This window comes from Citrus sinensis, chromosome 7, assembly GCF_022201045.2.
Source record: "Citrus sinensis cultivar Valencia sweet orange chromosome 7, DVS_A1.0, whole genome shotgun sequence".
In the NCBI taxonomy this organism is placed as follows: Eukaryota; Viridiplantae; Streptophyta; class Magnoliopsida; order Sapindales; family Rutaceae; genus Citrus; species Citrus sinensis.
In genome coordinates, this window is record NC_068562.1 from 7,046,048 (window position 1) to 7,070,130 (window position 24,083).

Consider the following 24,083-nt stretch of genomic DNA (forward strand, 5'->3'; position numbering starts at 1 on the left):
TCTCTAACATTGCATTGAATGGCTGTGTTTGATATTTTCTAGCAGCCATCAATTTGTTCACTTATGGGTACCATGTCTGTGATTGTTACTTGTGCTAGGACAACAGATCAATAATAAACTAAGAGAAAGTTATAAGTGCTAAGTACTCAGCAATCCAACATCACTTTGAGATTATTTAACTGCAATGTTTTTATCTCATTTATCTCTTGTTTCAATGTTCTGGTGAATAGGCCGATCACTCTGCAAATTTGTGATCTGAAAGAAACCACACACATCTTAGCTTCTATTTCAAGGCAGCAGTGCCCAGCAGTTAGGAAAATTGTAGTTGAAATTGTTCTTATCTGTAATTTACTAGGAATCTTGCATGGATCTCTACCACCTACAGCCCTCCACAATAATAATATTATTAATAATAAAAAGGAATCTGACAACTTAAAGAGTTGTGGAGGATGAAAAGAACAATGAGTTCTACACTTAGAATTGATAGATTATGTTTAATGTACAATACCTCTACCATAGGATGTCTTCCATGAAGCTATTGGCAATCAAGTAAGGTTATTGTACAGGAGCACACTCTGTGAAAATCTAGTTTTTCCACAGAGACTGTCTAGCAAGTTAATGCGGTATGTCATCAGACTGACAGTCTTACTGCAAGAATTCTGACTTTTTATGAAAATGATTTGATTCTTTTTAGCCTTATTGAAGCATAAGGTGAACAACTTACGAGATTTGATGCATAGGGTGAACAACTGACAAGCGACAAACAACCTTCAAACTGCGGCTTGTCCAGTTTCTTTAGTTTTTTCTGTCTAGGTGGAAGTTGTCTGGATTTGCTGGTGGTAATGTTGCATCCCCACATCCTTGTCATTGACTTAATCCGCTGCCATCGGCTTCGTATATTGATCTACGTTGAATTTGCATTTCCACATTAGGATTGTTTCTCATTCCTTCCTGATTATACATAATCATAAAATATAATTGAAAACATATACCCGGAATGTTTTGAGTTTTGGAAGTTTAATTAGTATAAATTAATCATTCTCTCTACTTCTCTCTGTCTGATAAGCATTGCTTGAGAGGGAGAGAGGAGAATTGTCCATTTATTTCATGTGATCAAATGGGATACTGCCGTGCAAGTTATTATGAGTGATTGCTGGGCCAGAGAGGAATAATGTGTATAAATGCAGACATGCAAGTGACATCAGTGATTTCTCATGTTATTCCCACTTACCTGTTTCATTTCTGAAACAGAATTGTAAGGACCTGGTGTAACAACAATGTTGTCATTCTTATTTTCTGCATTTTCGAATCCAAGGTCTCTTAATCGTATCAGTTCTGGCAACACAACTGAAACAAGATCCGGCCTGTCCCTTTTCCGCAGCTCACAGCACTGCAAAGCCAATTTGGCAATCGATAAAGCCGCTTCTACAGGCCAACCTGTCACTGTTGGATCAAGCAACTCTGAGAATGTTCCATTCCGAATGGCCTGTTCAACCTGGTGGCTTAGACCCATTGCAGGCCTTGCTGTAATCAATTGTAATAGCACAACACCTAATGAATACAGATCTGATTTCACACCCAGCATTCCTGTTTGTTGATACTCTGGGTCTATATAACAAAATGTACCAGCTGCTGTTGTCATGTGATATTGAGTGATAGTATCAGCAGCGGATGGAGGGACTAGCCGGGCTAAACCCACATCACTAATCTTGCTCACATAATTTTGGTCCAGAAGAATGTTTGCCGGCTTGAGATCACGATGTACAAGGGGCTCTGGTTTGTTTTGGTGAAGGAAAAGAAGGGCAGTGGCAATTTCAGCAGCTATTTTGAAACGAATGCTCCAATGAATTGGGGGACTGTTATCTTTCTGGAAAAGCCGGTCCTCCAAGCTGCCATTTTCCATATATTCATACACAAGGCAGCCATACTCTGGGCAGGCACCTAGGAGGATAACCATATTTGTATGTCTCATGGAGCCTAGAATCTCAACCTTCAAGAAGAAATCATTATGGGAAAACAAGAAAAGGAAGAGTTAGATAGATTCTCTGACACTTGGGTTTCCGCTGTGTTCTTTCATCTGTTAATGTATCATCTTATTTCTTCTATGATAAATGTTTGAAATAGGAAGTTGATATAAAAGGAGTTTATCATGAATTTAAGCCTTCAGTGGCTTTTTGAATAATTTGGCATGCCAAACAAAGTAATGCCATATAAAGTGTGGTTCCATTGCCAATAGTTCTTACATGCTTATATTTCTGCTGTATTAAAGAATAGAAAATACCTCTTGTTTGAATTGCCTCGGTCCCTGTGATATGTCTGGCCCCAAGACCTTTATGGCAACAGATGTGTGATCAAGCTGGGCTTTATAAACAGGACCATATCCCCCTTCACCAATCTTCCGAGAGATTGAAAAGTAATCTGTTGCGGCTTCAATCTCTTCAATAGTGTATTTTCTATACCTAACATTTTTGTAAGCCATTGCTTCCATTACTATCTTCTTTTCTTCTTCCTCTTGCATGGCCTTTAGTTCTGCAATCTCTCTTTTCATGGCCTCCAACTCTACTAGACGTTGTGCCATTAGTGCTGCTTCCATGGCAGCCCTGGTCTTCTGTCTCTCCGACTTTACCAAAGCTAATGCAGCCTCTTCCGCAAGCCTGGCCTCTAACTTTAAAGCCTCTTCTTTCTTACGCTGTTGAAGCTTGACTGCCTAGTAACATAAAAAGAGCTTTTTAGGTTGCATTGCAAAGGACTAATTGCAAGGTTATTTGATCAAGCTGAAGTTATGTTCTCTCCTACCGTCTGACTTGTGGAAACAGCTTCTTTGCTTACTGAGTTGTAAATCTCCATGGATTGCTTCAATTCAAGCCTTAACCTTTTTATCTCAGCCTCCAAGCCTTTCTGTCGAGTCCGTCAAGTAAAGGAGGTTAGAGATTTGATAACATATTTTCTTACTATAGATCTGTAGATTTTCATATATCTTTTTATATCTGCAAAAGGTAGAAAAGCATATAATTGAAACTCTTTATCTATAATTTCCCATTTTATCTTTCTGATGTTGCACTTACAGGGCTTTGAGGGAAATGGTCCTTGGAACTCTTAGATAAAGAGGAGAAATCTATATTCTCAGATATTTCAGTTGATTGGTAGCTAACGGGCACCGAAAAATCACTAATATCTGATTCTGACTCTGAATTAAATGAGTTTTGCATGTGGCTATCCGCTGGTAGTATTGATGAAACAATTGGGAAAGTTGATTCAGACTTGCCATTTTTGGCCTTCTGTGAGTTATCAGTGCTGGAATAGTTTCTGTCAGTGACTTTGCTTATTGAACTGTCACAGCTATAATCACTTCTGCAAGATCAATTAAGAATCATTAACAGAGAGACATGAGTCAGGGAAGCAATGAACTTTTAACACAAAGGGGCTTGGAAGTTCTGGCGGTTTAAATCTTAGTTAAATAACCCAGCTACCAGGAAAGTAATGCAGTGACATTTAACAACTTTTACCTGCCTATCTCAACAGATCTTGGGCTATCAGGCTGAATGACAGAGGGGCGTTCCCCTAGAGGTGGTTGCTTGGGTATCAAGGCATCACCAGACAGCATCTGAGGTTGGCTTGCTGCTGGCCTGGAACTTTGAAGTTTTCCTTTGGAAGATATAATATATACTGCGCAAGACTCCGGTGCAGATTTGAGTAAGCTCGATGGCAGATCCAAATTTCTGAATTTCCTGTATGCAGACAATCGCCAAAGGTACATGTGTTTGTGATACGCATCAGAATACGAAAGAAAAGATAATAGGAAACAGAAAGGAAAAAGAAAAACCTTGTAAGAAGATTCCGGCTGGAACCTCCAGCGACAATGTTGCCAACGGAGTTGTTCTTGACATAATAAATCAGTGCACTGGAAACATCAATGTCCTGGAGGACAACCTCTCTTGCCAGAATCTGAAAATTTACTCACATTTTGTTATAAACAGCAATGTAATAGATGTCTACTAATACAATCACAGCAGAAAGGCATGACTGATTCAAAATAAGATGGTTTAATAAGCCATTTAAGATGATTGTCTTTTCCTGTTCTTCTTGCTGCTCCAGTTTTGTGTTAAGATCCCAAAGGTCAAGTTGATTACTCACCCTTTTTCGAGCAAAAAGTCCTCGATATGGAAGAAATAGCTTCTGCAACTCATCATTTGTTGCTGGTCGACCTCCTATAGAAGAAGCTTCTAATTCCTCTGGAATCCCATCAACAAAAGTCAAACACAAATGCATGATACAACCATTCATTTCTTGCTATAAAAGTTACTTGTACTCTAAGGAAATTCAATTCCCTTTTAAGATTAATGATCATGGTGATGCTGCTGACAATGACACAATGAACAAGATCGAAAAATACTTACGTGGATTCGAGCTATGGTTTCGAACATGAAGGAGGACATATTGCGAGCTTTCGTTCAAGAGATTATCGACTGCCCATTTCACTGCATATTGGCTGCTCTTATCTGCATCTATTGCAACAGCAGTGATTGCATTTGCAGAGCTTTTTTTGGTCTTTGAAAATGATTTAACCAAAGTCATCCAAAATATCTATTACAAAACCCAAAAATCCATGTAAAGCCAACGTTTTATGCTTGGAATTCAAGATTCTAATACATTAAACTTCCATAAAATTGTCACGGACATCATCACTATGGACTTAAAGGGTAGAATTTCCTTGAAACAATAAAAGAAAAACGATAGTTCTTTTCTTTTCGAATTTGTTGTACTTATATTCACTTAATTTAGTAAGATTTTGAAGGGAAAAACTAACACATACCCTCTTCAATAACTTATCAAAACTCCTTTTTCTCCTTGTAGTAACCGCTAATAGTGAATCAGCGGGTTTGGTGATCCCACCTTAACCATAACTTCTTAAAATTAATACTCATTGGTTATAGTTAAACAATTTTTTTTTTTTAGTAGTTATGGTTTCTTTTTGAACTCGAGAGTTTTTAGGAGAGTTATGTAACTTATTACTATAGCTAGCTGTCCTTTTACTTATTTTAGACAACTTATATGTCATGCAATTTTTTTTGTATTTTTTATTTTAAAACAGAAAAATTGGTAATATATGTTAATTATAGATTAAAATCATCTTAATAATAGCTTATTTTATTTCTCTACTCCTAAAATAACCTAAACCCCTCCCCATTAGAATGGTTTAGTGCTTAACTTGGACAAAAGTTCTCTCTTTTTTTTTAAGAGAGTGAGAGAGAATCAGAAGGTAAATAGTTTAGAGAAAAAGCCAATTCAACTCATTAAATTCCAATTCGTTGCCAACCATATCCTCAAAAATAAATAAATAAATAACTAAGATGTTAAATTTTAAATTAAAAATTTTATCTTTGAGCTACTAAAAATATTCAATAGAATTGTTATCGAGAGGGTTAAAAGTTATTTTAAGAAGTTAAACTTGACAATTTTTTTAAATTCACTTTTAAAAAATCATCTTATCCTAAAATAGATTCTGGCGATATTTTTATATATTTTAAATGAACTCAAAAATTATATTTATTTAATTAAAAAATAAAATCATTAAATTTAAAGAGACTTAGGATACATGCTTCGGGGATTTTTTAAAACTTACCACTTTTATCATTAAAATTTAATACTTATAACAACAATTATTTCTAAAACTATAACATTACTAAATTACTCTTAAAACCCTATTTCCATAAACGTATAAGAATTAATGAATGAAATCAAGAAATGAAATGACTTCCACTTTTTATTCAATCAAAACGCACTGCACAAGTACACAGCCATTTATATAGTACTGGTTTGATTTATGTCACCTGGTGATTATTCTCACAGCCTGTCATTCACGGCTGTTTCACCCATTTAGGGTAAGAAAGATCCCTCTTTACAACTTTTTTTTAACCGTTCTGTATGACTTTGAGAAAGAGAGAGATTGTGATTTGTGATTTGTGACGCACACAAAACACAACATCAGTTGTAAGAATTGTACAGAGGCTAGCTGTATGTTTGTACAACAGCAAATGCCATTATTGGACTGCCTGTGACTTGTGACATACCAGACAAGAAGACACGTGTTCCTCTTGTCTCATGAAAAACCAATGAAGTAGTTGTCTTCATGTAAGCAGCTACACTTGAACTGGCCCCGACCTATAGCAATTTTACTTCTTTATTTATTTATTTTTTTCTTTTGCCCTTTTTGGTTCAATGTCTCACTGAATGATGTAAGATAATTACACGTATACGTGTCACCTCAAAGAGTGCATGGTTAAAAAGCATTTCCCACAAACCTTTCTCTCTCTTGCAAGCCTCTAATCCAGGGCAGAGCAAAAAAGAAGCTGAAGAAAAAAATATCTAGCCTTAAGAGGCTTTGCTGGAGACCTTGTTAGCAACACTCAAAAGTCTCTGCAGTTTCAACTGGTAAGTGTTCTGAAATTTATTTTGTTAACTTTTTATTTATTTGTTTCATTGTCTGCTTCTTCTTCTTCTTCTTTCTTTTTGGCCGGGGGGGGGGGGGGGTTAAAGATCAGATTTTTAGGATACTGAGATGGTAAAAATTGAATCTTTTGATCTGTGTGGACAATTATTCTTGTTGTTGATTATCTGGGGTTTGGTTTTTTATCGGTAGAAAGAGTAAAAAGGTGAAAAGGACTCGTCTTTCAAGAAAGGCTCATCTGAGTTGCCGTAGATCCAGGAAAACTCGAGTTTAACATGTGAGAAAAAAATAAATAAATAAAGGTTCAACTTTTTAGGGTTTTTCTTGTGATTATATGTAGGTGTGGTTTTACTTTTTCCTAGGTTCTTCTCATTGCTTCTTTTGCTTTCCCTTGTTGTGTTTTTTAATCTAAAAGAGGCTTGATTTTGATGGTGTATTTAAGGGTTGTTAATCGCGATAACATTTGGGTAGTCTTGGTTTATTCTTTCTAGGAAAGTTTGGAAGAATTTGATTAGTGAAGTCTTAGTTGGCTTTATCTTTGGAAACTCAAGGCTGGTAGTGAATTAGATCTTTAGATGAATTAGATCCATTTTCTGACACCAGATCTGATGAAGCTTTGCATCTTGTTCATGTTAACTTATTCCATCTTTAATTTGATCTTGGTAGTGTAATTTTTGGTTAGTGTATGTGGAGGTTTTAAGCAGATTGGTGGATCATTGAGGGTTATTACGATGGAAGAGGAGTGGTTAAAAGCTGCTGGCTTTATTTCAAGTTCGTTGCTGGAAGGAGAAGAAGAAGATGAAAATTGTTAGATTAATTGTGTGAAATTGGAGAGATTCAGTGGTTATTGTTTTTAGCTTTCAGTGAGGGGATTGATGGAAGAGATGTCTCCAGCTGTTTCGCTGACGCTTAGTTTTAGTAATTCTATGACTGATAATTCAGGACATGCAAACCATGTGGAAATCACACGGCTTAAGTTTGTGACAGATAGAGCAACCTTGTTGTCGGATTCTAATAAGTTGGCATCGGAAGAATCTAGCCCCAGTGCCAAAGGAAATATTAGCGATAATAATAATGAATTTAACCGGGTGATTTTGTCGGCAGCAGAAGGAAATGGTGGTCAAGGAGTTGGTTTGCTGAAAATCTTTCCTGAGAGTGGTAGCAGTAGTATTTCCTGTGATGCTGTGATTCTGGAAAATGAGGACGATGAAATTCTTTCTGTTATTGCGGACCCAAACGGGATTATCAATGAGGGTTTGGTAGTTTTGGATCCAGGGAAAAGCTTGACAAATTCTGTGGAAATTGATAGTGGTCGAATTCTTGCTAAGGCTATTATTTTAGGAGAGTCAAGTGTTGAGCAGGTGCCTACAGCTGAAGTCCTTATTACTCCAGGGAGCCTGGATGCAAAGACTTGTGATAGATCTGATTTTAAGGCCTCTGCAGTGGTAATTCAGTTGCCTGCTGAGAAAAATATCACTAGAGAGGTTAGCCGGAGTGTCTTCGAGGTGGACTGTATACCCCTTTGGGGTTCTGTGTCTATACGCGGAAGAAGACCAGAAATGGAGGATGCTGTTGCTATAGTACCTCGTTTCATGAAAATTCCTATCAGAATGCTTATTGGTGATCGTGTTATTGATGGAATGAGCCACTGTTTGAATGGCCTAACCAGTCACTTTTTTGGTGTTTATGATGGCCATGGAGGTTCTCAGGTATAACTGTCCTCCTAGATGTTTCCTTCACTTGTTTGGTCTTTCTTTTCTTTTCTTTTCCCTTTTTTTTTAAGTTTAAATTTCCTCTCCTGATTTAAATGTTCTTTTGCTTGTGTAATAGACCTCTTCGAGAACATTTGACTAAACTAATTGATTTTTTTCTGTTTTCTTATTATTGATGATGATGATGCTTCAATTATGATTGAATGAATCCAATGGGCATGTTCAAATTTTTTTTTTTAATCTTTTTTTTAAATCATCACATTGATGTGGTGGACCATTGAGCATGCTTGACCAGGATTTTTTAACATGGCAAAGTAGTTTCTAAATTTATGTTTAAACTCCTTATCTATTTGAAGAACTCTGAGTGGTGTGTATGCGCTTCTGTTTTACAATTTATTTTTATGTTCCAAATGATCAAATAATCAAATTTCTTAACCATACATATACACAATACATTCTGGTTCTCTTATTTTAGATATTCTTTGTGTTGGATGGGTCCAAAATTTTTACTGCTACCATAATTTGGAGAGGTCTCATGCAGGCTGCTAACTATTGTCGTGAGAGAATCCATTTGGCCTTAGCTGAGGAGATTGGAATCATCAAGAACAATTTAACTGATGAAAGCACAAAGGTGACTCGACAGGGACAATGGGAAAAAACCTTCACCAGTTGTTTTCTTAAGGTTGATGATGAGATTGGGGGAAAAGCAGGTAGAAGTGTGAATGCTGGTGATGGAGATGCTTCTGAAGTCATTTTCGAGGCTGTTGCCCCAGAAACTGTTGGTTCGACAGCTGTGGTTGCCTTAGTCTGTTCATCTCATATCATAGTGGCAAACTGTGGTGATTCACGAGCAGTTTTATGTCGTGGCAAAGAGCCCATGGTTTTATCAGTAGATCATAAAGTAAAGAAAGTGCTTTTGTTCTGCCATCTTTGCCCCACAGGAATGAAAGCTTGTCTTTAAGACTGTTTCTTTTTTTTTTTTTTTTTCTTTTTGGGCAGCCAAACAGAGAAGATGAATATGCAAGGATTGAGGCATCTGGAGGCAAGGTCATCCAATGGAATGGGCACCGTGTTTTTGGTGTTCTTGCTATGTCAAGGTCTATTGGTAGGTTCACTTGATCTTTGACATTGTGTTATTTCTCTGCTTTAAGGAAACTTGGAGATAATTTTTGTTAATAACCTTAAATTCTATTTGAACATGGAAATTAATTACATATTAAATGCAGTTTTATTAGATTCTTACATCAAGTCATGTTTATTCCTGGAGCAAGTCATGTTTACACATTTTTTGCATCTGTATTTCACAGGTGATAGGTACTTGAAACCATGGATCATTCCTGAACCAGAAGTCGTGTTTATTCCGCGCGCAAGAGATGATGAATGCCTTATTTTGGCAAGTGATGGTTTATGGGACGTCATGACAAATGAGGAAGCTTGTGAAGTTGCACGAAAGCGGATTCTGCTCTGGCACAAAAAGCATGGGGCTCCCCCCCTTGTGGAAAGGGGAAAAGAAATTGATCCTGCAGCTCAAGCAGCAGCAGAATACCTTTCAATGCTTGCCCTTCAAAAGGGAAGCAAAGATAACATCTCTGTGATTGTTGTGGACCTGAAAGCTCAAAGGAAGTTCAAGAGCAAATCTTGAATAAGGTTCACCTGCCATCTACTTCAAGTCTATACACCTATATATTAGAATATGGTACATCTCATGATGAAATACATATTTTGGTCCATTCCTTTTTCTCATGGGCTTAATGTGTGTACAAGAATAGAATTTAGTATGTGCTGTAGCAAATGTATCATCTTAATAACATAATTTACTTAGCATCTGGGTACGCAGCTTGACAACTAAATATCTTTATGTAAATTTAAGCTGTTGCAGTTATAGCTGGTAAGAGAACTTTATAATGTTGTTTTGAATCTTGTGCAACTTTCATTGAATCGTGCCCTCTTGAACTTCTAGGCTATTGGATCTTTTGATTATGAATAAGAAATATAGATGCAGAACTTGTTGATAAGCTTGTTTTCTGTTTACAACTCTCAAAAACATATCAGTTAATGAATAGAAATTACTGAATCAATTCCTTTAACTTGAGTTTCACAAAACTGACCCATGTCTGCATGATCAAAAAAGATACAACAACATCAGTCCAGATAAAGAAAGCAGCAAAAGAATTCAGACAGGGATGCTGATATCTTTTAAGAAATCATAATCAAGTCTTACTTCAAGGATCACCATAAACCAACCCATGTCATCCCATTTGCTATAAAACAACTGTGAAATGAGCTGACCCATCTAGCGTCGCCGCCTCTGAATTGCCTTGGGAAATTGGAGAGGGACGGGAAGGGTAGCGTACAGCATGTTTTTCTCGCGTAATAGCTTGCACCCTAACTTCTCAAAATGGTCTCTCAACTTAAATTCACTCATCCTCAGATCCTTGGCGATATCCGTAGGGTTAGTTCTGAAATCATCAGCATGTAGGGTGAGAACCAAGACATAACTAATGAGCAGATGGATTTTGTCATCCGACAGTCTTTTTGATTCTGCATCAGAAAAACTTGTCAAAAACTTCTGGTGCAAAATCTTTGGGATTCTATGTTGCTTCGCTGAGGCTCCTCCATCCATGGAATGCTGATCTTTGAACTTCACCAGATGAGTGATGTATGAGAAAATAGATGCCAGTGTCTGCTTCTCTACATCATCCTATAAAAATACAAAACAATAGCAGATAAAAAAATATAACACTGTGCAATGCCTAGTCAGTATACAGCAATGCAGGGAAAGTCAGAAGACTAGGGTTAATGACTGTCTGCCGCCACACACCACTCTATAGCGGTTGCAAGGATTTACACAAAGCTTGTCCAAAGGTTCCTAAAGAATTAACTTTTAGGTCCTTCAAGTGCTAGGATAATAGCTTTTATATTGTATTACTATATTTAGTACTGAAGAGAGCAATCCCTGATTTCTTACACATTAAAACTTAAGAAGGCCACATATATTGTTATAAGGACCTTAACAACAGGTTTGCAACACATGTTAAGCAGTTCTTACACCCTCACCTGAATTTCCCGCAATTTATGTATTCTGTTGCAAACAAAAGATGGGTAAGCATCACTTATCACCTCCGAACCCGCTGACACATGGTTAAAAATATCTTGTACGAAATCCCACTCTCCTTTGAGAATAATTTTATCCAGAGGATAAGCCTGCTGTGGAGTAGTGGCATTAGCATCATATGGCGGGACATTAAGAACAGTATCAGAAGTGGTACTTTCAAGAGCTTCCTTGTTAATCTTGACTGACTTCATTTTCAGTGCAAGATCCTTCTGAGATTCAGGATCATTTTCCTTGTTCAGGGCATGCATTTTTTTAGACTGCAATAAGATAGAGAATTTGTACTTATTAGCAGCTATTACATACTACACTCAACCATAGTCAACCCAACAAATCATTGTATCAAATGACATTACTAAAAGCTTCACCGTACAAAACATTCATCTTGGTTTTTAACTCCTTCTACAGTCATCTCTCTGTTGATATACTCAACAAAACATTAAACTTGAAAGGAGTGTTTTGGTGGAGAATCTATTAAGGATTTCTCTTGGGAGAAAGAATACATCCAGGAAGCCAGCTATAAACATATCAAGTACTCATGAGGCCATTATGTATAATCATGAAAATTGACTGACAGATGCGAATAGAGGCAGGAGCGAAAATGAAATGAGAGAGCTAGGTGAGAGAATGGCTCATGGCTATTTGCTGGGAGTTGACAGATATGTGATACTAGCATAAAATATAAAACCATGCAAGTTACTTATCCACATTCTACAGTAAGCTGGTATAAGATGTGAAGTTTACAAGGTGATAAAGCTTTGAAGCATTGGCAAAACTAACACACCGTGATGGTGATATTTAAGTAGAACCATCCTCTATGCAATAAAATCTACCTAACATCCAACAGCAGAAAGAAAATTTCATCAAATGTGAAAGTAAAAATGTATAACCACAAACAATATGTCTTAGATTCGCATTTTAAAGCCAAAGATGATCTGCAATAACTCAAAGACAAGTGCCAGCATATACCTGTCTAAGAGACTTCTTTGTTCCATAACGTGTATCAAGCATTGCCTTCATGTTCGCTTGCACTTCTGCAGAGATCTCCCCCTTTCCTGCGTCCTTGTCAGCAACATCTGACCCTCTAACTCTTGGCTCCAATCTAAATATCTACAACAATAATAAAACCACATAAATAATCAATCAAATGGTAAAGTACATACCTAATTACATCAAGAAACACTAGTGGGGAACGAAAAAACGAAGACATAACATTGCTCTTGCAAAACAAAACATACCGCATAATCTAAATAAATAAGCTCCACAATATGGTTTATACATTAATCCTACTTTATAAATCTAAATGATCCCAAGTCCAATGTAACAAATGCTTAAATAGTTTGCCATTGGTAACTTGAAAACAGATTAAAAACCCCAACAAAGTAAAGTTCTAACAAGTGAGAGTAAGTATCCGAAAGCAATGTGTATAATACACTTAGGCCAAGTGAAGATACTACCGAACACCAACCAATAACAGGACAATTCCCCTCTAAATAGTCCAAATGCTTTACCAATGCCCTGACTAGAGATTCTAGGCAACATCAAGACTGAGTGTTTACAAGCATACCCTCTCTACCAATATCAACAATATTCACCATTCCCTTGTTTAAAGCAACATGCAACAAAATGCTACACGTTAACAGAAATAAAAATTCCATCTTTTTCAATTCATTCCCAAACTCCTTCACCACACAAAACAAAAAGCCCCATGAAAATCCAAGATTTTCACCTTATTAGCAGCAATGGGCACAATCTTCAAAGTCTGGGTATTCCTATCAAGAACCCCAACAGCATAGTGACAAAACTGGGGCGCCATGGCCTCACCGGAATAGCTAGTGCCAACATAGTCCACGCTCGAGTCGCGTGGACTGACCACCAACTCCATCCTCCCAGTTCTGTTCTTCTTCTCATTCATGTTCCTATAAACTCTCACTTTCGGCCGCATTTCTTCATCTGGGTGGTCAACGTCAGGCTTGTAGATGGACGGGAAATATCCCACTAGAGGTGGGGCTTTGTTGGGCTGCTCGGGAATGAACTGTACTTTGGCTTTGACTCTCTCCGGCTCAAGCTCTGGCTCTGGCTGTTCATCAATTGTTGTGTTGGCTTTGTCTTTCTTTCTCTTCTTGTTCTTTTTCTTGGGCCCTTCCGTTTCTTGTTCTTGTTGTGATTCGTGCTCCTTCTTAGTACGAGTCTCTTCGTCTTCTCTCATGGTGACTGTTAGCTTTCAGAGAGAAAACGTCTCTAATCTTCTTCTGTCTGAGGTTTTTCTTCCCATTTTAAGGGTTTTGTGATGTGAGAATGAGATCGTTACTCGAGCAAAATGATTGCTTCGATTACTATGGGCCGTAATCATTCAAGCCCAGCCCATTTTCAAGTCACTAAGTCCATACAAAATTACTATGGGCCGTAATCATTCAGTCAATTTTCAGTACCTTTTCTTTTCACATAAAATTACTTCAACTATAAAATGAGTCTTTCTAAATCCATACAATTATAGAACGGTCCGAAGCTCCCGTCGATATGGATGGCAAAAATATCCACGAGAATAGAGATCTTTGGAGATTTTCTCTATTAAGGGAGGACATGAAGATGATTTTATATTTAATTTCTTATTCGAAAAATGAATGAGATAATTTTTTTACTCAGTTTCTTATTCGGGGAAGGAATGAGAATGAAGTAGAATCCACATCCCCTACTCATTTCCCCATTTCTTCGTATTCATTTTTTAGTTTTGATTTTATTTTTTAGAATTATTAATAAATGAATAATAAAATTTAAATTATATTAAATATTAGTATAAATAACAAATATCAAAATATTGATACAAATCTGCTATAAAAATTTCAAGCCTGCTTAACTAGTTGTAGTCCTGAATTATTATTCGACCAAACCTTATTTAAAGACCGTGGCCCAAAACTGTTTTAGATTATGAGTCATATTATTTAAATTATTTTTATTATTTTAGATATGAAACCTGATATTATCTTTCAATTTGTCATATCCCTCGAGGAAGAACATGAGGAGTATAAGGTATAAGAGTAAATGCTTTTATTAAAAATATTAATTGTGGTATCTATATCCATTTCATTCATTTCATTATTGACATAAAAGTAATTTCTTTTTATCATAGGATTATGAAGATTGACGAAGATAATTATTCTGATTATTTTATATTTTATACTGTGATTTTTGTAATGGATTAATATTAGTGTAAGATATATTGTCAAACCTTACTTTTGTTTAAATTTTTATTTTAATATAATTAAATCAAGTTTATAATTTAAATTTTAAAATGTATCAGTTATTTGACAATTAGGGACCTCTCGATGATCCCCTCTTATTATTTGAGGAGGAGATAGGGATCCCCTCAAATAATTCTAATGGAGATAGGGAGAAGATAGGGATATATGCAAAATATTGGGGATGGGTGCAGGGATGTTTAGGGATGGCAGAATAACCCGGACCCGGACGAACCCGGATAATCCGGTCCGGGTTGAACCCGTATTGGAATTGAACAAAATGCGGATCCAGATTTAATTTTATGAACCCGGATGATATCCGGACGGGGTCAGGGTTTGGGTGAACCTGTATATCCGAAACCCGAACCCGAATACCTTTCATTTTAATATTAATTTTTTTAATAATTTTTAATATAAATAGAAAAAAAAGGAAGGAAACAATAATGCGCACAGCCGACCCTAATTTTGCAATTCGCATTCCTTTTCTCAATCTCACATCCGCCGGCCGCCAACCATATTTCATTTTCTCTTCATCAAATTAAGTCGTCGTCGTCATCACTTCAACCATTTTCTCTTCTCTGTGTTCATTATCATCATCAGTTGCTGTGTTCGTTATCATCATCAGTTGCTGTGTTCCTCTTCTCTGCACTGATGCGACCTCCATTCATTCTCAATCGTTCAACTGTTGCAAAATCGAGTGGATTAGCTTCCACTTCTAAGCCCACATCTGCTTCTCGTTTGTCATATTCCATGGCGGGGGTTGTCTTTGATGGTATTGCATGGTGAATTTGGGTGGGCCACGGTCTTTGATGCCATTACAATTCAAAATTAATTGTAATTTTCGTGCATCCACTTCCTATATTAGGTTATTAATTTATTGAATTTTGTTGGTAGTATTTGCAACGCCTTCGTATTAGGGTCTATCTTGTGTACATGCCTGAATTTCATGGAAAAAAAAGGTTAATTGGTTTTAATTTGTGATTGCATTGTAGTTTCCAATTTTTTTTTCATTTTTTAATCATAATTCAAAAGACAATCCGGGTTTCAAACCCGGAATTCAGAAACCTTAATTTTTCCTGGTTGAATCCGGACCAGACCCACATGCAAAAATTCCGGATTTATATTCGGGTCTGGTAAAAGAAAATGACATATGGGTCCAGAACCGGGAAGGTCGAACCCGAAATCGGACCAAGATTTTGCCATCCTTAAGGATGTTGGCCCCCTCCCCTCCCCATTGCCATCCTTACCCGTCGAGCATAACAATAACCCGAATCGAATATCTATATTTACACTGTAGTCTTGAGTCTATACGATTGTTCGTTGTTTAAAAATCTGCACCAGACGCGAGAACGGGTTGTGCCGCCACGTCAATCATAAGCATATGTCGTATTTTACTGAGCGTAGCTTAAAACTTTGCAGTTGTAACATGGCCCAAAGACTCAAAAGCCCAAGCCCATCCCATCAATTCGTTGAGTTCGGAGCTGGGCTAAACTGATCCACAACTTTTCGCACACCTTTAAAGTCCTCATAGAACCTCGTTTTGTGAGCATAGTTTTATTGCCCCGATGTACAATTACGAATTCAACTAAATTAAAATAGAGTAATGATACAGTCACAAACTCTTGTATAAATTTATTTTATACAAACTGATGTATCATTAATTTATTGGTTGAATGAAAATATAAATTAATAAAAACAAATCACGTGGGCCAAGTGATATTTAATTCAACCAATCTTATCATACCACATCAGTTTGTACAAAATAAATTTGTAAAAGAGTTTGTGGCTGTATCATTACTCATTAAAATATTTTTATGCCTGTAAATTGTGAAACTTCCCATTTCGAAATCCTAATTTATGATATAAATGGTTTTCTATAAATTCAAAATAATTTTTATTACATAAAGATATGTTTATAATTTAATTAACTCTATCATAATACTTTGTAGTTTGTTCCTTTTCATAATTTTTATAAAAATAAGTCCTATAAATATAATAATGGGGTTTTTTTTTATAAGAGTTAAAAAAAGGATGTTACAGTTCAACGTGCCAATTGCGCCCGGTACACCTCCATACTTTAAAAATTATTTCAATACCCTAAAATTTGTTTTTGCCAAAATTTTCATCGATACCCTTTAAAAACTAATAGAAAATTACTAAGTTATCCTCATTTTAAAACATTTCAACTCAACGGACAACACCTTTCCCTTTTCTACTAAAGCAAACAAACATTTATCTGCTGCAATTCCCTCCATTATCAAACTCAAACAAATAAATACTGCAATTCCCTCATCGGCATCACCTCTACCGAAACAAACATTCATTCTCCATACATGGTAAATCGAACTTCAACACGAGCAAACTAAGCCTGAGAAGGGGAAGCTGCCACAACTGAGAAAGTGAAGCATAGTTCGTCACTACATAATCGCCGGAGAGAGTTGATCATTTATTGCAAAATTGTCAGAATGTAACTAGTTGAGACAAGTAATTCCATGTAATTAGTTTTCTTGTTAATATTCAAGGGAAAAAATAAAAAGTTAGGGTTTTATATTGAAAAAATAGATTAATTAGTTGTGGGTCTCTCATAACATATTTGAAAACAAATTTCTAGTTGTTTTACTGCATGCAAATTGTGAAAAATTAATGGATTGTGCTGATTATAATTTTGTTATGTAACACAAGATTTGGTCGTGTAAGGTTATGTAAGATTCAAGGTTGTGTATTACACGACCTTCATGTATTGCACGATTACACGACCTTCATATATTGCACGATTACACGACCTTCATGTATTGCACGATTACACGACCTTCATGTATTACACGTTTACACGACCTTCATGTATTGCATGTTTATACGACCTTCATGTATTATACAATTACACGATCTTCTTGTATTACACAATTACACGACCTTCAATTCCACATTTTGTTTCTTGTCAATAGAATCTACACATTACATTTAGTTTAATTAGGCTCACAATAAATTGGAATGGTGCATATACCTTTACCTTGTGAAATGTCATTAGTTAGAGAGATTCTTAATTTCCAATTATAAGCCATGGTAAGTCATGATATGTCTAGTTATGAGTGGAAATATTTTATCACTGTGAATAGTGTTCTTATGTGTATAATATTATATTAATTTCCTATAGTTGATATTTTTTTTCTTAATTGATTTCATGAATTAATTATATGCAGGCATTCCTCATGTATGCTTGTATGCTTGGCCAGAGGAAGAAAGCACTTTGAAGATAAAAAAAAAACTTTTTAAATGGCTGTAATATGTTTAATTGTGACTTTAAAATTACACGAATTTTTTCATTAATCATTAGATTAATTTAGTTCTTTAAAGACTTAATTTGTGCTAAGAATTTATATTTGCTGCTATGAACAAAATGTCAACGAAAATTATTAAAAAAAAGAAGTGAAATTAAATTGGAATCTAAAAAAATTCCACATCATCATTGGTTTGAATTGTAACTAGTGGCATAGGATCAAATGTCTTAAGTTTGAACTTCATTGTGATTTCGAATTCCGAAGTATCTATATCAATAACTTCAGCTATCTTCTCCACCAATTCGGCATATGTTATCGATCGTGGTATCATTATCCCTTTAGCCTTTGAACCTTTGAACTTATACTCGTCATTTTGCTCAATCCATTCACCATTAAAGAGAATAGGCACACGTACCAAAATCATATATGATGATACAATAAAAACAATAATATTAAATTTCATATACAAGCAACTACACGACTTACATGACCTACACGACTATATTACTTACACGACTTACACGACTATATTTCTTACATGACTTACACGACTATATTTCTTACATGACCTACACGACTATATTTCTTACATGACCTACACGACTTACACGACTTACACGACTATATTACTTACACGACCTACATGACTAACTATATGACGTACACGGTATCAAAAGAATGCACGACTTGAAACATTTTCGCCATAAATAAGTTATATTGCTGAAAAAAATAATTAAACAACCTACATTGCATATATTTCTACGTATAAGAAAAAATGATGAAAATAAAACATTGTAATGTGAGGAAAATTTTTAAATTTTTCTCAAAATTAAAAAATTTAAAACCCAACAACATTAACATACCTTATTGGGTTGTTTAATAAGCAATGCACCTTTAAAGAAATAGTGGGTGTTAAAGAAATGAATACATAATTGTATTTGTGTAAGAAGTTATGAGAGATTTTGAGATATTCTAAGAGATTTTGAAAGAATCGGCAGCAAAAATGGAGTTGGGTGAAAGAAATGAGGAAATGAATATGAAGACAATTCATTGAATGAATTTGATGTATTCATTAAGGGTATTTCTGACTTTACTCGCATTTGTTAGGGTATTCATGAAAACTAAAAATGGAGGGGGTATTTCAATAATTTTGAAACTATTAAAGGATATTTAATTAAAAATCCCCAGTTTAACTCCAACTTTTATTTATTATTTTGACGCATTACTCTAAAAAGTTATTATATATTTTTGCATAATAAAAATCTTATCATGAAGTAATTTATTTATTTATTGTCTCAAAATTATTTTAAATTTATAAAAAAAATTAATTACATCACATATTAAGATTTCAAAACGGGAGGGTTCATAATTGATCAGTGCAAAGATATTGTAATTTAATTAAATTCGTCATTATATCTCGGGCGATATAGCCTATGATTAAAAAGATGTGTTTCATGATAATTTTAAAAAGGACTCCAACTTTAATTTATTATTTTGAGGCCCATCATCTTTTCTGAAATATTGAAATGCGGAATACGTCCATTTTCCTCTCTTTTTTTTTTTGGTTGCATATCTCAACGCTGTAAGAGTTAAATTTCAGCAACAAAATTTATAATTTCCAAATTAATCATAGAAATTACAGCCACCCACCCAGCCTCGTAAATTAATTTGTTGGTATCATAAAGAGAAAAATAAAAAGCAGCAGCAGCAACAAGCTGCTTCAGCTCTCTTCAAATCTTTAACAGGCAAGTGATTCTCTCTCGCTGCAGATAAATTTCTTCATATATATATGCAGATATATATTTATTCTTACTGAAAGAAAGACTTTTTTTAACGGGTATTTTTATTCAGTGATTACGTTTCCGTTCTAATATTTGTGGGTCAAAATTGATTAAAGTTCCTTGCTTTGATATGGGTTCCTTGTACATGTTTAATTTTTTCTGTTTGTTTATTTATTTATTTATTTTCATTATCTTTACTTGTAAGTAATGCTATTCTTGTTTCTATCACTGTCGATTCTGTTATACACACGTTTGTTCATTTGTTTATTTTTCAATGGGTTGCTTAAATTTTATTGAATTAAATTTTTTTTGTATTTGTACTTTTGAGGGAGTGAACAACATTTGTAGTGAATGTAGAGAAGCCATGATTGTGTGCATTTTATGGCTTGTGTGGTGTATCGACTAGCAATTCAGGGAGTGGTAAGTTTGTTGTTATTCACCTCTCTTAGCAGAGATTCATGGAGTTGATTGATTTGGCTCTTCTACGTGATTGGTTGTGTAGGGGCTATAGCATGATCCTTTGAAGTTAGCATAGTGATCCCTTTTGCAGCTAATTTTCGTGTTATTTGTTCTATCTCTTTTGACGTTCTGCTGCATGTTGTGAACTCAATTACGAATGAGATTTAGAACTTCACCTTTAATAATTATATTTTATGCTTCGGGTTAGATATGGCTGAACGCAAATGAGAGTGCTTGTCGATGGAAATGATACCCATTCTTCGGGAAGTCTGAAAATAGCTCCGAATCCTTTTACCATATGGGTGTTGAGTGGATCTCAATTTAAAAGATGGCATTTCTACCATACCACAAGCAATAGTTTACATTTATTGAGAAAACCTTGGTCTGCCATGTTATTTGTGTTCTGTTTTTAACTTCCCTAATCTTAGTTTGGGTTGGCTTTGTTATCCTCTTCAAGTTTACATGTGTCCATAACTTTTCCAAATTAAATTCATATTGAGATCAATTTCTTCTCTGTAACTTTTGTAGCTGAGGCACTCATAATCTCTAAACTTATATAACTGTTAGCAGCATGTGTGTTTTATGTGGCAGGTTCTCGTTAAGCTGGGAGGAGAGCTGAGGGTACCGACATATTACAACTGGGTGACGTGAGCCAGGGTAATCAGATTCTTCTTACGCCTTTATTCTCTAACTTAGGGATCAATAATTATTAGATTCATGGCAACTCAGCATTGCCCCAATGAAAAATTGCTTGTTTACAATGTGTATGACTTTGGTATTAGTAGTTAATTTTGATGGTTATGCATAGAATTCCAATAACAGTATTTCGATACATTATTTTCAGATTTCTTTGCATTGCCAGAATAGTTCCAGCTCTGTGTTAAAATATGCTTCAGCATAAAGTTGATGTTTAGACTCATGAAACGCAGCTGCATTTTCATGCATAACAATTTTTAGGCTTGATGCTTATTTTGTGAACAAGTCGTTGGATATTAACCTTCTTACTAATCGTTGAAAATGCCTATTGCAATTGTCCTTTTTTTTTCTTTTAATTGGGACCTTAGGCAATCTGTTTTGAAGTAAAAATTTAAGTAGACAAGCTGCTGAGGATACTTTCTAAATACAGGGGCCTCAACTGATGTCATGGAACACAAAAAGGGCGAATATGTTCATATTGGAGACGCAGAAGAACCTGAGTTGGGCATTTATGATAAACCCCTTCCTTGCTTCGGCTGTGGAATCGGATGGTTTTCGTAAGTTTACTCACCCCTCCTCCTCCTCCTTTTTCTTTTTCTGTCTTTCATGGGATAAGCCTTTTTGCAGCTTTCTTCTTGGGTTCGTATGCCCATTGATGTGGTATTATGCAACAATCCTTTACTTTGGGAACTATTATCATAAAGATCCAAGGGAACGATCAGGACTTGCTGCTTCTGCAATTGCGGTAAGCGTTCTGCATTAATATTTTGCTCATCATTTCAAGCTCTCTAATGGCCATATTATCCCCTTTTGCTTTCTTATTATTTTTAGATTCATAAAACATCAAATGCAATAATCAATCATAGGTTTTTTTTTTGTGTTGGGGGGGGGGGGGGGGGGTAAGGTAAATCAATTTAATTGTCATCTACACTGGAAGGCAACCTGGCATATGATCGAATTCCTAAGACACCTAGGCATAAGTCAGGATACCTCTACAAATATGTTTGTTCTCCCTGTGCCTTTTATTCTAAATGCCATAAGCATATAAACTACGTTAGCAGAAAGCAGATATGTACAGCTACTGCCTATCATTATTAGAGCAACTCTATGACTGCTTCAGTCTTCAACTTTGTGCACATATTATTTACAGTTTTGTAGTTCAATTTCTTCAAATCCACGGCTTTATGCATATGAAGATATTTTTTAACCTTCATGTTGGAAGACGTGAAATCTAAGAAGAAATATAACATACATTGTGATTCGTACTTGCAGACATTGTCACAAACTGGCAATATGGATGTGATTACCATGATTTTTTTTTTTTGACAAATAGCTTACCTCTTTTCTTCTCTGATCACAAATGTCATTACTGTTGCAGGCTTTGATATGTACAGTTGTTGTGATAATTGTTGTAGCAGTAATTTTATTGTAAACCTTTTCAGTAAGAACTCTCCCCGACCAGGACTGCTTCCTTGGAGGACATGCTGAAACTTAAGATTTGTACATAAAGCCTAGATCCTGTAACCTTATTAGATGCTAGAAAGAACTTTGCTTTCACAAGGTTCAGTCAGCCAAAATAGAAAAAGGCAGTTCTTGGATCCCTCTTTAGTCTTGTACATCATAGTTGTTATAAAATTTCCACAGGACTGTTTACTAAATACGCATTTAATGGGAAGTCTGTGCAGCGGCAATAGTATAAAAACTTGAAAGTTTTTAAGATTTGCTTGGCTCTCCACTGATCTATTGCTTTTAATCCTACTTGAGAGATCCTTCCTCAAAAGAAATTGCTTGGAGAGTGACACTAAATGGTTACTTAGGAGTGAGTCTTCACTCTTCTATGGGGAGGTGGTGAGCCTAATCTAATTAGGACCTGTCAGGTTTGGTGGGTCCTTTGGGGGGAGCATCTACTTTAATATAACGAAACCTACAATTTTTTTTTTTTTTAAATATTGAGTTGTATCTTAAGACCCACACCAGCCCTGCCAAATGGTTGGTCTTGATTTGTCGAGCACCTTAGCAGTTGCCCCGTAGAAGTATTTCTTAGTTACTTGAATTTGCAGTTATATCCTATAGTTACTATTCAATGAAGTTATATTTTTTTTGCTTTAATTATTATTGTATTATAATTTTTTGGCATTACAATCAAGATTCGCTGGCAATTTAAAACCACATAATTTGAAAATCTAAGCCAAATGGAGATAAGATTGATCCACACTTATGAGAACATTCACGGTGAATGAATTTTGAGTCTTGAATCTTAGGGAAATAATGTTTTATATTTATAAGAATATGATGTTTACATTATTTTAGGGGAGAATTGATCTCATCTTATGGTGAGCGATAGTCCACGTGTCCAACTCTCATTGGTGAGCAACTGTTCAACTCTCATTGGGAGGGCTGTGTCATGGGACTCACAACTCTCCCCGTGAGAGCTAGACACTTAATAACGTTTTATATTTAGGATTCCCATGTGTGCATTCGCATTGAATGTTTTTTATGGGGAATGAATTTATAGTCTTGAATCTTAGGGAAGTAATGTTTTATATTTGGAATCATAAAATTATGTTATTTCGAATCTTGATTCCAATTTTAACATTAAACATATTGTCATCTTATCATCACCAGACCACAGCCTCCACCCTATCAAAGCTACGTCAATGCAATCATATGGTAAAAGTGTAGTTTGTTTTAGCTGGCAGTTTTTTGGTAAATTAGGATTTTTACTGGAGGAAACAGTAAAAATAAATTGGCAGCACCAATATTTATAAATATGCTTGCATGGGGGAAAATGAATTCCCACGTTCGCATCATCAAAATACGCAATCAGAAATCTTGCAAGAAACTAGAAAACATGTTACTACGTGAACAACTTCATGTTATCAGTGTTTTCTGACTTCTCGTGCTTGCCTCTCGCCTTATGTAAAAAGAAAATGTTATTTGAACAGCAGTAAGACAACTGGAATATAAGAATAACAATAGTGTAATGTAATGAATAGTACGCATATTTTTATCTTCCTACTATTTTATTGTTGTTCAAATAGCAATACTCTATAGAAAATGACAAGGATGATGATGCTTGCTATACTCAACAACTTTTTATATTTTTTGTGGAATATAAAACCTTATATGTTTTTGTAGCAGATATTGCTTTTATAATACACTTAAAAACATAAACACACACACGGCAAATGTTAAGTTATAGTCGGCTGTAACTTATTCCTCACACAAAAATCATGCGGGCGTCGTCGCCGTCATACTGTTCCTGTATGAGGAGTAAGTTACAGTCGGCTGTGACTTAATATCTTAGACCAGATCAATATATATATTGGTCGAAGATCCTAAAATTTATTAAAGTTTG

At 35.4% G+C, this 24,083-nt stretch overlaps 4 protein-coding genes across 7 annotated transcripts; 2 read left to right on the top strand and 2 right to left on the bottom strand.

Moving 5' to 3' along the window:
• Nucleotides 1-864: 864 nt before the first annotated feature.
• On the bottom strand, nucleotides 865-4,575 carry LOC102617896 (U-box domain-containing protein 52-like). The gene is made up of 9 exons (XM_052444445.1): nucleotides 4,398-4,575; nucleotides 4,135-4,232; nucleotides 3,824-3,945; nucleotides 3,507-3,728; nucleotides 3,066-3,351; nucleotides 2,797-2,898; nucleotides 2,282-2,707; nucleotides 1,232-1,990; nucleotides 865-951 (listed from the first exon to the last, which is right to left on the bottom strand). Exons 1-9 carry the CDS (start codon nucleotides 4,573-4,575, stop codon nucleotides 865-867), a joined length of 2,280 nt encoding a protein of 759 aa, XP_052300405.1.
• Nucleotides 4,576-6,265: 1,690 nt separating this feature from the next.
• On the top strand, nucleotides 6,266-10,098 carry LOC102616426 (protein phosphatase 2C 16). 3 transcript variants are annotated; one of them, XM_006465913.4, is made up of 5 exons: nucleotides 6,266-6,432; nucleotides 7,131-8,157; nucleotides 8,702-9,061; nucleotides 9,160-9,265; nucleotides 9,468-10,098. In XM_006465913.4, the coding sequence occupies exons 2-5, from the start codon at nucleotides 7,324-7,326 to the stop codon at nucleotides 9,800-9,802; spliced, it is 1,635 nt and encodes a 544-aa protein (XP_006465976.2). In that variant the 5' UTR covers nucleotides 6,266-6,432; nucleotides 7,131-7,323; the 3' UTR covers nucleotides 9,803-10,098. The 3 variants fall into 3 exon arrangements, with proteins under 3 accessions (XP_006465976.2, XP_006465977.2, XP_024950774.2); XM_006465914.4 differs by having other exon boundaries at nucleotides 6,268-6,432; nucleotides 7,115-8,157; XM_025095006.2 differs by lacking the exon at nucleotides 6,266-6,432 and having other exon boundaries at nucleotides 6,512-8,157.
• Nucleotides 10,099-10,151: 53 nt separating this feature from the next.
• LOC102616137 (hypothetical protein) lies at nucleotides 10,152-13,559 on the bottom strand. 2 transcript variants are annotated; one of them, XR_008056425.1, is made up of 5 exons: nucleotides 13,002-13,559; nucleotides 12,242-12,382; nucleotides 11,218-11,532; nucleotides 10,382-10,861; nucleotides 10,152-10,274 (listed from the first exon to the last, which is right to left on the bottom strand). XR_008056425.1 is itself a non-coding variant. In XM_006465911.3 (4 exons), exons 1-4 carry the CDS (start codon nucleotides 13,479-13,481, stop codon nucleotides 10,454-10,456), a joined length of 1,344 nt encoding a protein of 447 aa, XP_006465974.2. In that variant the 5' UTR covers nucleotides 13,482-13,559; the 3' UTR covers nucleotides 10,217-10,453. The 2 variants fall into 2 exon arrangements, 1 of the variants encoding a protein (XP_006465974.2); XM_006465911.3 differs by having other exon boundaries at nucleotides 10,217-10,861.
• A 1,603-nt stretch (nucleotides 13,560-15,162) lies between these two features.
• On the top strand, nucleotides 15,163-22,444 carry LOC102615644 (uncharacterized). The gene is made up of 5 exons (XM_052444446.1): nucleotides 15,163-15,283; nucleotides 20,633-20,686; nucleotides 21,156-21,282; nucleotides 21,353-21,470; nucleotides 22,104-22,444. Exons 1-5 carry the CDS (start codon nucleotides 15,163-15,165, stop codon nucleotides 22,155-22,157), a joined length of 474 nt encoding a protein of 157 aa, XP_052300406.1. The 3' UTR covers nucleotides 22,158-22,444.
• The last annotated feature ends 1,639 nt before the right edge of the window (nucleotides 22,445-24,083 follow it).

Bases quoted from the DNA above. Each gene is read 5' to 3' on its own strand.
- LOC102616137 (XM_006465911.3), bottom strand. From the start codon at position 13,481: ATGAGAGAAGACGAAGAGACTCGTACTAAGAAGGAGCACGAATCACAA. The intron at 11,533-12,241 runs GTATATGCTGGC...ATCTTATTGCAG, and splicing joins CAAAGAAGTCTCTTAGACAG to TCTAAAAAAATGCATGCCCT. The intron at 10,862-11,217 runs GTGAGGGTGTAA...GTATTTTTATAG, and splicing joins ATAAATTGCGGGAAATTCAG to GATGATGTAGAGAAGCAGAC.
- LOC102617896 (XM_052444445.1), bottom strand. From the start codon at position 4,575: ATGACTTTGGTTAAATCATTTTCAAAGACCAAAAAAAGCTCTGCAAAT. The intron at 4,233-4,397 runs GTAAGTATTTTT...ATGGGATTCCAG, and splicing joins AAACCATAGCTCGAATCCAC to AGGAATTAGAAGCTTCTTCT. The intron at 3,946-4,134 runs GTGAGTAATCAA...GTAAATTTTCAG, and splicing joins GACTTTTTGCTCGAAAAAGG to ATTCTGGCAAGAGAGGTTGT.
- LOC102615644 (XM_052444446.1), top strand. From the start codon at position 15,163: ATGCGACCTCCATTCATTCTCAATCGTTCAACTGTTGCAAAATCGAGT. The intron at 20,687-21,155 runs GTAATCAGATTC...TTCTAAATACAG, and splicing joins ACTGGGTGACGTGAGCCAGG to GGGCCTCAACTGATGTCATG. The intron at 21,283-21,352 runs GTAAGTTTACTC...GCCTTTTTGCAG, and splicing joins TGTGGAATCGGATGGTTTTC to CTTTCTTCTTGGGTTCGTAT.
- LOC102616426 (XM_006465913.4), top strand. From the start codon at position 7,324: ATGGAAGAGATGTCTCCAGCTGTTTCGCTGACGCTTAGTTTTAGTAAT. The intron at 8,158-8,701 runs GTATAACTGTCC...GGTCTCATGCAG, and splicing joins ATGGCCATGGAGGTTCTCAG to GCTGCTAACTATTGTCGTGA. The intron at 9,266-9,467 runs GTAGGTTCACTT...TGTATTTCACAG, and splicing joins TGCTATGTCAAGGTCTATTG to GTGATAGGTACTTGAAACCA.